The sequence below is a fragment of the Hemiscyllium ocellatum genome, chromosome 2 (assembly GCF_020745735.1).
Source record: "Hemiscyllium ocellatum isolate sHemOce1 chromosome 2, sHemOce1.pat.X.cur, whole genome shotgun sequence".
Classification (NCBI taxonomy): domain Eukaryota; kingdom Metazoa; phylum Chordata; class Chondrichthyes; order Orectolobiformes; family Hemiscylliidae; genus Hemiscyllium; species Hemiscyllium ocellatum.
The window spans coordinates 141,640,750-141,654,618 of record NC_083402.1 but is presented as its reverse complement, the minus strand read 5'-3'; the positions used below and the strand labels follow the sequence as shown (position 1 = coordinate 141,654,618).

Sequence of the window (13,869 nt, the reverse complement as noted above, 5' to 3'; positions counted from 1 at the left end):
CAGTCTATTATTTATATCTCAAATTCTCTATTACTAGTGACATTCTGCTGAATCTTTTTAGAATTCTCTAGTTTAATAATATCCTTCCTGTAACAGGCAACCAGAATGGCACACAGTACTTCAGAAAAGGCCTCATCAGTGTCCTGTACAACCTCAACATGATATCTCAACCCCTGTACTCAAAGTACTCTGACTTTATAATTTGCTTTTTGAATGAGATGTCTAATTTCTGGTAAATACTGTACATTCTATGCTGTAAAGTTGCATGAAAAACATCAAGGGGAGAGAGGACATTCTATGCCTTGAGACATATCCGTATGAACTTGAAAAGAAGCATTGAAATTCTAGACAAACATTGCAGGAGTAGGCCACTCAGCTCCTTAAGCCTGCTCTGCTAATCATCCATGACAATGCCATTTTCTTGTGCCATTCCTATTTCTCTTGATGCCATTAAGGTCTAGAAATCCCTTGATATTTAACTTAGTCAATGACTGAGCCTTCATAGCCCTCTGTGGTAGAGAATTGAAAAGCTTAATTAACTCTGAGTGAAGAAGTTCTTTCTCATCACTGTCCTAAATGACTTGCCTTGGTTGTGAGGCTTTGCTCATTGTTACTAGACTCTCTTTTTACCTCTCTTAATCCACCCCCACCTTCCAAGATTATGTCCTTTGTGTTTACTCTGTCTAGTCCTTCATGAATTTTGCAAGGTTCAACATGATCACTTCTCACTCTTCTAAACTCTTGAAATTACAAGAGAAGGAAACATGAAACCGGCTACTACAGACCATGAGTTTAACATGTGTTAATGCAAAGTGTTAGAGTCTGTTTTAAAGAATGTAACAGCAGAACTTTAGAAATGCATAATATGATCAAGCAGAACCAACATGACTTGATGAAGGAAAAGTCATGTCTGACAACTTTACTAGAATTCTTTGTGAATGTAATGTATTTGGATTTTCAAATGTATTTGGATTTTCAAATGCATTTGGTTAGTGGCCACACATCAGAATGCTTAATAAGAAAAGATCCGATGGTGTTGGAGGTAGTACTGTAAATTAGCATGGATTGAGATTTGGTGAATAGAAGACAGTGTTTGGAGGGGGTGGGGCATTTTCAGGACGGCAGCCTAGCGCCATATCACTGGGATCATATATTTAATGACTTGGATGAAGAAAGTGAATGTATTGTAACCAAATTTGCAGATCACTAAAATAGGGAAGGCAAACAGTGAGGATGACTCAGTCTGCTGAGGCATATACAGTAGACTGATTAAGGAGTAGGCAGACACTTGGCAGATGGAATCTAGTGTGCGCAAATGTGGGATGATGCATTTTGATTGGAAAAATTAAGAACCTGGATATTTAAGTTCGACCAAGACTCTGGAAAGCTACAGAACAGATTTGGGAGTGCTCATCCATGAATCTCAAATGAAAAGGCTATCCTCCAAGTTCACCTGGTAATAGGGTCATAGAGTTATACAGCATGGAAACAGACTCTGATCCAACTCGTCCATGTCAAACAGAAATCCTAAATTAATCTAGTCCCATTTATCCCATATTTCTCTAAACCCTTCCTATTTGTACATCAACCCAGATGCCGTATAAATTTGGAATTGTACCCACCTCCATCACTCCCTCTGGCAGCTTGTTTCACACACATACCATAGTGTGGAAAAAGTTGCCTCTCAGGTTCTTTTTAAATATTTCCCCTCTCAGCTTAAATAACCATAATGTAACTTTTCCCTTCTTTATTTCTCTTTTTTTTGTATCTAAGATTTGTACCTAGGTACTTTAGCACCATGAGGGGTGATATTGTAAACTTTTCACTGTACTTCTTGAGTACATGTGATAATAAAACTTCATTTTAATTCTCACCTTTAGACACTTATCCTGAGAAAAAGGCCATGACCGTTCACCCTATCAATGCCCCCCCGACTTTATAAACCTTTATAAGGTCATCCCTCAGCCTTTGATGCTCCAGGGAAAGAGAGGCCCCAGCATATTCAGCCTTTCCTTACAGCTCCCCTCAAAGGACAGTTGTATAATTTATAGAATCCCAAGAATGTGGGGACAGGCCATTCAGTCCACCAAGTCCACACCAACCCTCCAACAAGTATCCCACCCAGACCCGTTTCCCTACCCTATTACTCCTCATTTCCCATGACTGATGCACCTAACCTACACACCCCTGAAATTTGGGTTAATCTGGTGAACTTCTGTCACACTCCCTTAGTGGAGGTTTACCCTTACTCTGGAATTCCTGTAGTAGTTGCTTTGTTTGCTTGTATTTGTTTCACTTATGAAGGAGTGGGATTTAAAGAATCTGAGCTAGAGTTCAAAAGCGGTAATACTGGTTCTTTGCTATACTTCATAACATTTCAATTAGTGAAATATGCTTTTGAATTTGTTTGGATATATATTGAACATATCCATAATGCAAGGATTGGGTCTTTTAAAAACTCTGTGATCATTTGTCTGCAATGATTATGATCTATAATTTGCCAGACCATGTAAACCACTTGGAACTGACAAGTGTCAACATTATTGCGAACCAATGCATATTTCACATCGTGTTTTAACAGTTCCACTCTGGATACTGATCGATCACAAGTTCCTGAAAGTACAAAGCATTTTCAAATTCTCCTTTTATTCTTTTCCCTTTTTCTTAGATTCCTAATCTTGGTATAATTTTGCTTTCTTGGTTTATAGATCTGAAAAAAGACCAACCATGACGTTTCCTCCAAGATTTCAAAAAGAACTTCAGGTGCACTTAGCAAAAAACACACCAAGTGAACATAGTGGTATGTGGATGGCTTTATTTCGTGCATTGTGCAGTTCATGACCATAAATATTCTAGTAATGGATTTCAATGTTAATAATGAAAACGTGCTTTATAATCATATCTAATTGCAATCTGAATTTTATGATGGTCTTCCTGTGCCATCATAGTGTTTTTTTATATCAAATTATCAATTGAATATCATAATTTATGAAAATAAATTCATCTGTAGTCTTTTGTGGTTCATGGAATTTCAAATGCCCAAATTGAAACCCTAAGAAATAGGAACTGAAGTAGGTTATTCGGCCCCTTGAGCCTACTCCCATCATTCAGTAGGAACATAGCTGATCCGACACTCCTCTCATCCACGTTTCTGCGCATTCATGATGGCCCATTATTCTCCTCCTGATCAGGAATGTATCCAGTTCACCCTTAAATACACACAAGGTCTCTGAATTAAGGACAACATAAATGCCAAAAATAGTTAGGATTGATAACTATGTATTGAAATGTTTTCTCACATAACAAGTATATTAATTTTATTTACTTCAAAGCTTTCGTCTCGACCTCACCTAGATATTTTTGTCCAAAAGCTGTAACTGATGGTTGAAGGCATGTACAGAGCATAAAACAATACAGCATAGGACCAGTCCTCTGGCTTACTCTGTCTGTGTCGACCACAATGCCATTTTAAACTCTCCCCCTGTGCTTGTATGTGGTCCGTGTCCCTCGTTTTCCTGCCTGTTCATGTGTCTGTCTAAATGCCTGTTACATGTTGCTATCATATCTGCTGCGTCCACCTCCCTGGCATGCACTCCAGCACCCATGACCCTCTATTCTTAAAAAAAATCTTTGCATGCACATCTCCTTTGCTATTCTCCTCTCACCTTAAATCTATGCTGCCTAGTATTTCCACTAAGGGAAAAAGTTCCAACTATCCACCCTGGGCATGCCTCTCGAATTTTCTATATTGCTATCAGACTGCCCCTCAGCCTCACCACTCTGACGAAAGCAATTTTGTCCAACCTCTCCTTGTAGCATTTACATTCTAATTAAGGCAACAACCTGTTAAAACCTCTTTTTTAACCTCTCCAAAGACTCCACATCCATGGTGTGGTGACCAGAACTGCACACAATACTCCAAATGTGGCCTAAACTAAAGTTTTCTCCCAACTTCTATGCTCGATGCTTCAACCAATGAAGGCAAGCATACCATATCATTTCTATCTTGTATCACCCTATCCACTTGTGTTGACATTTCAGGGAATTATGCACTTGGACCCAAGGATTCCTTTATATATCAATGTTCCTAAGGGTCCTGTCATTTATTGCATACTTTGCTGTTGGATTTGACCTCCCCAAATTGCCTCATCTCACACTTGTTCAGATTAAACGACAACTGCTGTTTCTTCATCCAACTTTCAAACTGATCTATAACCTGCAGTATCCTTTGACAATCCTCCTCACTATCCACAACTCCACCAATTTTCTTGCTATCTGCAAACTTACTGGTCACACCATTTACATTTTAATACAAGTCATTTATATACAACAATAGTGATCCCGACACTGATCCTTGTGGAACATCACTAGTCAATAGACTTTGAGTCAGAAAAACAATCCTCTGCAACAACTTAGTGTCTTCTTTGAGCAAGCTAAATATGTATGCACTTTACCAGCTCATTGTGGATCTCATGTGACTTCATCTTTTGCACCAGCCTGTCATGAAGGATCTTGTCAAATGTTTTAGTAAAGTCCATGTCGATAACCTCCTCTGCCCAATCCTCACCAATGATCATTATCACTTCGTCAAAAAGCACAGTCAAACTTGAGACAAAACTTGCCCTGCACAAAGCCACGCTGATGATCCCTATTAAATCCATTCTTTTCCAAATGTGATTAAATCCTAAGAATCTTATAGAACATAGAACATAGAAGGATACAGCGCAGTACAGGCCCTTCGGCCCTCGATGTTGCGCCGACCGAATCCTACCTAACCTATACTAGCCCAATAACTTCCAAATGCCTATCCAATGCCCGCTTAAATGACCATAAAGAAGGAGAGTTCACCACTGATACGGGCAGGGCATTCCATGAACTCACAACCCGCTGTGTGAAGAATCTACCCCTAACATCTGTCCTATACCTACCACCCCTTAATTTAAAGCTATGTCCCCTAGTAACACCTGACTCCATTAGCGGTAAAAGGTTCTTAGTATCTACCCTATCTAAACCCCTAATCATCTTATACACTTCTATCAGATCTCCCCTAAACCTTCTCTTCTCCAATGAGAACAGCCCCAAGTGCCTCAGCCTTTCCTCATAAGATTTTCCTACCATTCCAGGCAACATCCTGGTAAACCTCCTCTGCACTCATTCTAAAGCTTCCACATCCTTCCTATAGTATGGCGACCAAAACTGCACACAATACTCCAGATGAGGCCTCACCAGAGTCTTATACAACTGCAACATGACCTCAGGACTCCGGAACTCAATTCCTCTGCCAATAAAGCCCAGTACACCATATGCCTTCCTCACAGCACTATTTACCTGGGTGGCAACTTTCAGAGATCTGTGTACATGGACACCAAGATCCCTCTGCTCATCCACACTACCAAGTAGCCTACCATTAGCCCAGTAATCCATCATCTTGTTATTCCTACCAAAGTGAACGACTTCGCACTTAGCTACATTGAATTCCATTTGCCACATTTCCGCCCAGCTCTGCAACTTATCTATATCCCGCTGTAACCTACCACTTCCTTCCTCACTATCCACAACTCCACCGACTTTTGTGTCATCCGCAAACTTGCTTACCCAGCTTTCAAGTCCTTCCTCTAGATCATTTATAAAGATAACAACAAGCAATGGTCCCAAAACAGATCCTTGTGGTACACCGCTAGTAACTGCGCTCCAAGATGAACATAATCCATCAACTACTACCCTCTTGTCTCCTTCCAGCCAGCCAATTCCTAATCCAAACCTCTAATGTATCCTCAATGCCATACCTCCGAAGTTTTAGCATTAGCCTACCATGGGGAACCTTATTGAACGCCTTACTAAAATCCATATACACAACATCTTCTGCTTTACCCTAATCCACTTCCTTAGTCACCTTCTCAAAGAACTCAATAAGGTTTGTGAGGCACGACCTGCCCTTCACAAAACCATGCTGGCTATCCCTGATCACGTTATTCCTACCCAGATGTTCACAAATCTTATCCCTTACCATTCTCTCTAAGACTTTGCCCACCACTGAAGTCAGACTCACTGGCCTATAGTTACTAGGGCTATCCCTACTCCCTTTCTTGAACAATGGGACCACATTCGCTATCCTCCAGTCCTCTGGTACTATTCCCGTTGACAATGACGACATAAAAATCCAGGCCAATGGCTCTGCTATCTCCTCCCTAGCTTCCCATAGGATCCTGGGGTAAATGCCATCAGGCCCAGGAGACTTATCTATATTCATCCTTTCCAATATTCCCAAAACCTCTTCCCTGCATATTTCCAGGGCATCCATTCTAATTATTTGTGATTCCATATTCACATCAGCAACAGTGTCCTGTTCCTGAGTGAATACTGATGAAAAGTACTGATTTAATGTCTCTCCAATCTCCTCCGCCTCCACACATAACTTCCCACTACTATCCTTGACTGGACCGATACCTACCCTAGTCATCCTTTTATTCTTGACATACCTATAGAAAGCCTTTGGGTTTTCCCTAATCCTACCAGCTAAAGACTTTTCATGTCCCCTTCTCGCTTCTCTTAGCTCCCTCTTTAGCTCCTTCCTGGCTACCTTATAACTCTCAATCGCCCCTACTGAACCTTCACGCCTCATCTTTACATATGCCGCCTTCTTCCCTTTCACAAGGGACTCCAATTCCTTACTAAACCACGGCTGCCTCACAAGGCCCTTTACACCATGCCTGACTGGTACATACCTATCGAGGACACGCAGTAGCTGCTCCTTGAACAATCCCCACATCTCATTAGTGTTCTTCTCTTGAAGCCTGTTTTTCCAATCCACACATCCTAAGTCATGCCTCACTGCATCATAATTTCCCTGCCCCCAGCTATAGCTCTTGCCCTGCGGCGCACGATTATCCCTCTCCATCATAAAGTAAAAGTCACCGAGTTGTGGTCACTGTCCCCGAAGTGCTCACCTACCTCCAAGTCTAACACCTGGCCTGGTTCATTACCTAGAACCAAATCCAATATAGCCTCCCCTCTTGTTGGCCTGTCGACATATTGTGTCAGGAAACCCTCCTGCACACATTGTACAAACACCGACCCATCTAATGAACTCGAGCTATAGCTCTCCCAGTCAATATCTGGGAAGTTAAAGTCCCCCATAACAACCACCCTGCTACCTTCACTCTTTTCCTGAATCATCCTCGCAATATTATCCTCTACTTCTCTAGGACTATTAGGAGGCCTGTAGAAAACACCTAACAGGGTGACCTCACCTTTCCTATTTCTAACCTCAGCCCAAACTACCTCAGATGGCAAGTCCTCTTCCATCGTCCATTCCACTGCTGTGATACTGTCTTTGACAAGTAATGCCACGCCTCCCCCTTTTTTACCCCCATGTCTGATCCTACTAAAACATTTGAACCCTGGAATGTGCAACAGCCATTCTTGTCCCTGTTCTACCCACGTCTCTGTAATGGCCACAACATCGAAGTCCCAGGTACCAACCCACGCTGCAAGTTCACCTCCCTTATTCCTTATACTTCTGGCATTGAAGTATACACACTTCAATCCACCTTTCTGGTTACAGGCACCCTCCTTAGAGATCGCTGCATTATTCCTAACCTCCCTACACTCAAGGTCCTGTACCCTAAAGCTACAGTCCTGGTTCCCATGCCCCCGCGGAGTTAGTTTAAACCCTCCCAAAGAGCACTAGCAAACCTCCCCCCAAGGATACTGGTGCCCCTCAGGTTCAGGTGTAGCCCATCCTTTTTATAGAGGTCCCACCTTCCCCAGAAAGGACCCCAGTTGTCCAGAAACTGGAATCCCTCCCTCCTGCACCATCCCTGTAGCCACGCATTTAACTGCTCTCTCTCCCTATTCCTCGACTCTCTATCACGTGGCACGGGTAACAAACCAGAGACTACAACTCTGTTTGTTCTAACTCTGAGCTTCCAACCTAGCTCCCTGAAAGCCTGTCTGACATCCTCACCCTTCTTCCTACCTATATCGTTGGTGCCAACGTGGACCACGATCTGGGGCTGCTCCCCCTCCCCCTTAAGGACCCGGAAAACACGATCAGCGACATCACGTACCCTTGCACCTGGGAGGCAACATACCAAACGTGAGTCCCTGTCGCCCCCACCAAACCGTCTGTCTGTACCCCTCACTATCGAGTCCCCAAGAACTATGGCTCTACCTTTCTCCACCCTACCCTTCTGAGCAACGGGGCCAGGCTCCGTGCCAGAGGCCTGAACCTCGTTGCTTGCCCCTGGTAAGTCATCCCCCCCACAAGTATCCAAAACGGTATACTTGTTCTTGAGGGGAATGACCGCAGGGGGTCCCTGCACTGGCTTCCTCCTCCCACTCCCCCTCACTGTCACCCATCTATCTTGAACTTTCGGAGTAACTACTTGCCTAAAGCTCCGATCTATGACCTCCTCTGCCTCCCGAATGATCCGCAGTTCATCCAACTCCAGCTCCAGTTCCCTAACACGGGTTTGGAGGAGCTGGAGATGGGTGCACTTCTTGCAAGTGTACTCAGCAGGGACGCTAATGGCTTCCCTCACCTCATACATGTTGCAAGAGGAACATTGCCCTCTCTGCACTGCCACCCCTCTAAAAGTAACCTTTCCTTAAAAAACTCTTCTCCAGTAATTTCCCTACTACTGATGTAAGACTCACCAGTCTTATCATTTTTTGGATTTTTCCTGTTCTCATCCTTAAGCAAAGGAACAACATTGGCTATTTTCCCTCGAGGACCTAATTTCTTCCGAAAGAGGATGTAATGATCTCTGCGATGGCCCTCCATCTCCTCCTTACCTCCCTTAGCATCCTGGGAAAAATTCCATTAGACCTTGGTGACTTACCTACTTTAACTTTTAGGAGACTCCCAACACCATCACCACCTTAATATTGACATACCCTAGAATATCAACATACCCTTCCCGAAGCTTACCATCATCCATGTCCTGCTCCTTCAGGAATGCCAATGCGAAATACTCATTAAGGACCTTGCCCACTTCCTCTGGTTCCATGCATGAATTCCCTCCTTTGTCCTTGAGTGGACTTAGTCTTTCAGTAGTTGCCTTCTTGGTCTCAACATATGCATAAAATATCATGGAATTCACCTTAATCCTACATGCCAGTGATGTTTCATAGCCTGTTTTAGCCCTCCTAATTCCTTGTTTAATTTTTTTCTCGCTTTCTTTATATTCCTCAAGGGCCTTATCTGATTTCAGTTTCCCAAAACTTACATTTTTTTTTGATTAAACAGTAATTTATCTCTTGTCATCCAGAGTTCCAAAATTCTTATCTTTCATCATCACCTTTTATCCTCATAGGTAGCATGCTGGTCTTCACCTCTGATCAACTGGCCTTTAAATGATTGCCAAGGTGCAGAACCATCCAGAATATAAATCATAGAATCCCTACCAGGCAGAAAAAGGCCATTTGGCCCATCAAGTCTGCACCAACCCTTTGAAGAGCATCCCACCCAAACCCCTACCCTTTTCCTGTACCCCTGCATTTACCATGGCTAATTCATGAAGCTTACACATCCCTGGAAATGCAGGGAAATCTAGCATGGCCAGTCTACCTAACCTGCACATCTTTAGACTGTGGGAAGAAACCAGAGCACGTGGCAGAAATCCACGCAGACACAGGGACAATGTGCAAACTCCACTCGCAGTCACCCAAGGCTGGAATTGAACCCTGGTCGTAACCAGTGGGCCACCATGCTGCCCACTAAAATGTCAATAAAATTATACTAGCCCAATAAAAGGATACTTCACTCTTCCAGAAGTATTTCAAATATCTGTGTGTTTCTAATAATTTGAGCTGTGAAATTGAGCTGTGCATGGGTAGTCTCCAGCAGTTAGAAACTTTTGCATTGAGATTACCGGATGATGGAAGGGAGGAAAACTGAGTGAATGGGCAAGAAGAGATAAAACAGTGAGAAACAAGGGCGGAAAGGAAGAGGGAATCCATCAAGAAGCAGGTCCAATTAAGACATCAAATAGAGGAGAATTCAAAGGAAGGAAATGGAATAGTATAGTATCTTGAAAATTCTGAACTCTACTCCTTGCTTCTGTGTCACTAGGTTGTAGGTTCAATTCGACACTGGAATGAAAGCAGTACTGGCATGTCCATGCAATAATGCGATTAGAGTAATAATGTTTCAGGTACAAACATGAAACCCAGGCCCTGTCTATCCATCAGATAAACATAAAAGATCCCAACACTCTATTGAAAACTAAACGGGTCCCCATTGAGGTACATAAGTTATTTCTCAACCATGTAACTAAAACAGCTAACAGATCCTTATCATATGGCTGTTTCTGAGGCCTTTCTTTACCATCACTGATTTGTGGGGAGCAGTGGTAAACTCCTGTTTTGCCACAATAAAACAAAGAACTGTGGATACTGGAAATCTGAAACAAAAACAGAAATGACTGGCAGCATCTCTGGAGAGAAAACAGAGCTAATGTTTTGGCTCCAGTGACCTTTATCTAAGCCAGTGGAAGCTAGAAATAAATGGTATATATGCTGAACACAGCTGGGTGTGAGGTGATAAAGGAGTGAGAGGATAGGTGAAGATGAAGCCAAGAGGGAGAGTTGGAGAGTAGGTAAACAAAGGGAAGAATATTGGTATACGAGGGAAAGAGAAAGATGGAGAATGGAGACCATGCATAGGTGAAAGTGGGTTGGCTGTGCTGAAAGCAGCCTATATGATGACCATGCCAGGGGTGTTGGGGTAGGATGAAGGTATTCAGGTGCTAAAAGTATTGAATTCTGTTAGAAAGTGCTGAAGGCTGCAGGGTTCCCAAGCAGAAAATAAAATGCTGTTCTCCCAGCTTGCACTGAGACTCATTAGAGGACTACAAGAGGAATTGTTTTTCTCTTGAGTAATATTGAAAGTGATGTACGAGTATACTTATACTTGAAGCTGTCCATTGTGATGGATTTTGCTCAAGGGTTAAAAAATGTATTGCTAATGTGAAGAACAAAACACTATTTGATGCTTTGTTTTCTAATTAGCATCTTTGATGATCTTGTTGTGAATGAGACCTTAACATTGATCATGATGGTCATGTTCATCAGTCCAATCTCCCTTTCTTTGCTGTCACTCATTCTCTCTCATTCTCTAAAGTTTCAATTTGACGTGCTTGATATAAGCACTTATTATCCTCTTGACACTTCAGCCACCTCACAAAATTTCTTTTTAGTTATTTGTCGCTAATAGCAGGCTAACTTTACAATCTCTAAAATCCCTTTATTCCTTGAGCTACAGTCTTTTATGTCTTTCTCTCCCTCGAACCTACCACCCACATATATGCCCTCAGCCATTTAGATTCCACAATATGAAATGTTTTCTTTCTGTCAGCCCACCTCTTACTTCCAAATTGGATTTAAAATTCACCTCTTTCACCTCTAATATTCCCTCCTTAAGCTCAGTGTCTGTTTATTCTGATGATGTCATGACCTTCAAGGGTCATCTTGTTGACATTTTGACCATTTTGTCATTGCCTTGCAAAGTCGTTATTGCTTGATTGATTAGAGGAAGAGAATTTCCATTAGTGTGGTTTGTTTCCAAGCAAAACCTGCCACCTTCTGGTTGGAAATAATATTAGATGTTGAAATGGCCATTGAATGGTGCTTTGAATGTTTTATTTGATTGACAGTATGTGAATTGTCCCTTTCAATATTTAATTTTCTTTCAATTACATCTAGTCTGACACACATGTGTTCAGTATCCTGTCATGTTGGTTCAGCATGTGGCAGAGTTCACAGCTATATGACAGCTTGTGAAATTATTGCTTGTTGCCTAATACATACATATAAATAATTAAGGCTGCTGAACACTCGCTACATAAACCCTAGGGTTACCATGACCCATACCAATAATGTTCAGGCTGTCTGTTAAATGAACAACCCCCATTTGTTAATTTGATCATTTTATTTGTTATAGTGAAAACAAGTTATAAATTGTGATGCTTTTTTTCCTACTTTTTTTAGTGGTTTGGAGAGATGACATAGATTCTAGAAAGTCAAATTCATCACCGCCTCAATCCAGCTATAATGAGTTGATACAGTCTCGACTGAAGGAGATCATGGACAAATACAGTAATGGAATTTGGCTATCGAAGTTGCCACAATTGTACAGAAAGATGTTCAATGAGGATCTTCAGCAAGATGTTTTAAAGCAGTTAGAACATTGGACTCATATATGCACTGTGAGTGGCATTTTGTTACCTGACCAGTGATTGCTAAAGAGAATTTTGAATGTAATTTAAAATGTAGACAGCTTATCTCTTTTCCATTCTCCCACTTTGTTCCCCTTATCTTTTAATTAACATATTCCCTTGGAGAACAGTTGTTGCTGAGAGAAGGAAGTATTCAAACCTATGTTAATTAGTGGTAGATATTTTCTAATCAGTCAACGAGATGTTATTACACATGTTTGGACCAAATGGGACTTGAACCCAGGCCTCCTTGATTGGGATACATCCACTGAGCCCCACCAGTGGCTTTGTATTGTCAGTGATTGGTCCACTTGAACAATCTGATTGAAAAATCTCATCTGCTATTTGTCTGTGATGATTACTGTTTATTGGTCCTTTTGAGTTGCTTTTGAAGAATAACTTTTCCAGCATTCTGATTGGTTTGCAAATGCAACGAATTGTGTTGACATGGATGACTTCACAAAGCAGTTGTATGGTGACCCTTTTTTGTCCAGTTAATATGTTTAGTGTTGCCAAGTTTACAAGTAAGTCAAAAATAATGCTGAATGTCATTTGCTTATGCTGAACAAAAATGAAATCTTTCAAATAACTGATCAAATATCATTTTATTTGCTACCTTTTTAAAGATTTATATCTAATTATCTTCACAGACGTTATGTATCTCATTTGGGTTTTTATTGCCATGCTTGCAGCCTGTCAGATTAAAGGGGCATCCAGTCATAAGACTTCAATAGAGAAAGATTTAATTTAATTCCAAGAACTTTTAAGCAATCTATTTGTGATTACCATCCTGTAAGCTAAGTTTATTGAAGTATTTGAAACAATACTTGACAGCCATTAAGGCCATGAGAGATCCCCCAGTAAAAATATTCAGTAATAGAACTTTAATTTTTTTAAAAAACAGAATTAACATTGATTAAAATCTTGTTGATTTCAATTTATACTGTTACAACATTAAAAGATATGGTACATGTGCCTGCATCACGTGAGATTAACGCCGTGCTTCTTATCAACTAAATCTGGTAAATAGTGTATAAATAATTCTGTTTTTTTCAATGAAGCACAATTGGCATTCAAGGTAATGGAAGGTGCGAAATGATTCTAAACTTTGATTCGTATGTCGAATAAAATCATTGTTAACAAGAAAATAAATACAACTGTTATAAAAATACAATTCATTCTATCAGCCATGCATGACACAACAATCTTGCTTTTATGCTATGTCTTATCACGTCCTAAGAATGGTGTAAAGGCAGTCATTGTTATTGAACATGTAAATAATATGGTATAGCTAGATGACTTGTTTTTGGTGGCTTTTGTTGGAGGTGGATAGTCAGCTCAGTCATTGGGCTCCCAGCTCCTCCTTCAGGTATTAGAATGGGATAGTTCTCATCCCACTTGGCAGGCAGGCTGCTTATATTTCATATGAAGAATGATATATCCCTCATCATAGCATCTCGTTGTGTTGAAGTCTGGAGTGAGGCTCGAACCTACCAACTTCTGACTTGATTGCAACAATGCTAAAATTTGTACTTGTCACTAGACGTGAGGAGGTGATGACTGAATGGTATTATTGCTGAACTGTTAATCCAGAGACTCAGCTGATGTTCTGAGGACTGAGGTTGAATCCTGCCAAGGCAGATGGTGGAAT

At 41.2% G+C, this 13,869-nt stretch overlaps 1 protein-coding gene across 1 annotated transcript in view; it reads left to right on the top strand.

Moving 5' to 3' along the window:
- Positions 1-13,869, top strand: part of LOC132825556 (tudor domain-containing protein 7-like) — a 110,235-nt gene that overhangs the window by 35,765 nt on the left and 60,601 nt on the right. The window contains exons 5-6 of the mRNA XM_060840937.1: positions 2,709-2,800; positions 11,992-12,209. Of these exons, the coding sequence (XP_060696920.1) occupies positions 2,709-2,800; positions 11,992-12,209 (310 nt within the window). The remainder of the gene's footprint in view (positions 1-2,708; positions 2,801-11,991; positions 12,210-13,869) is intronic.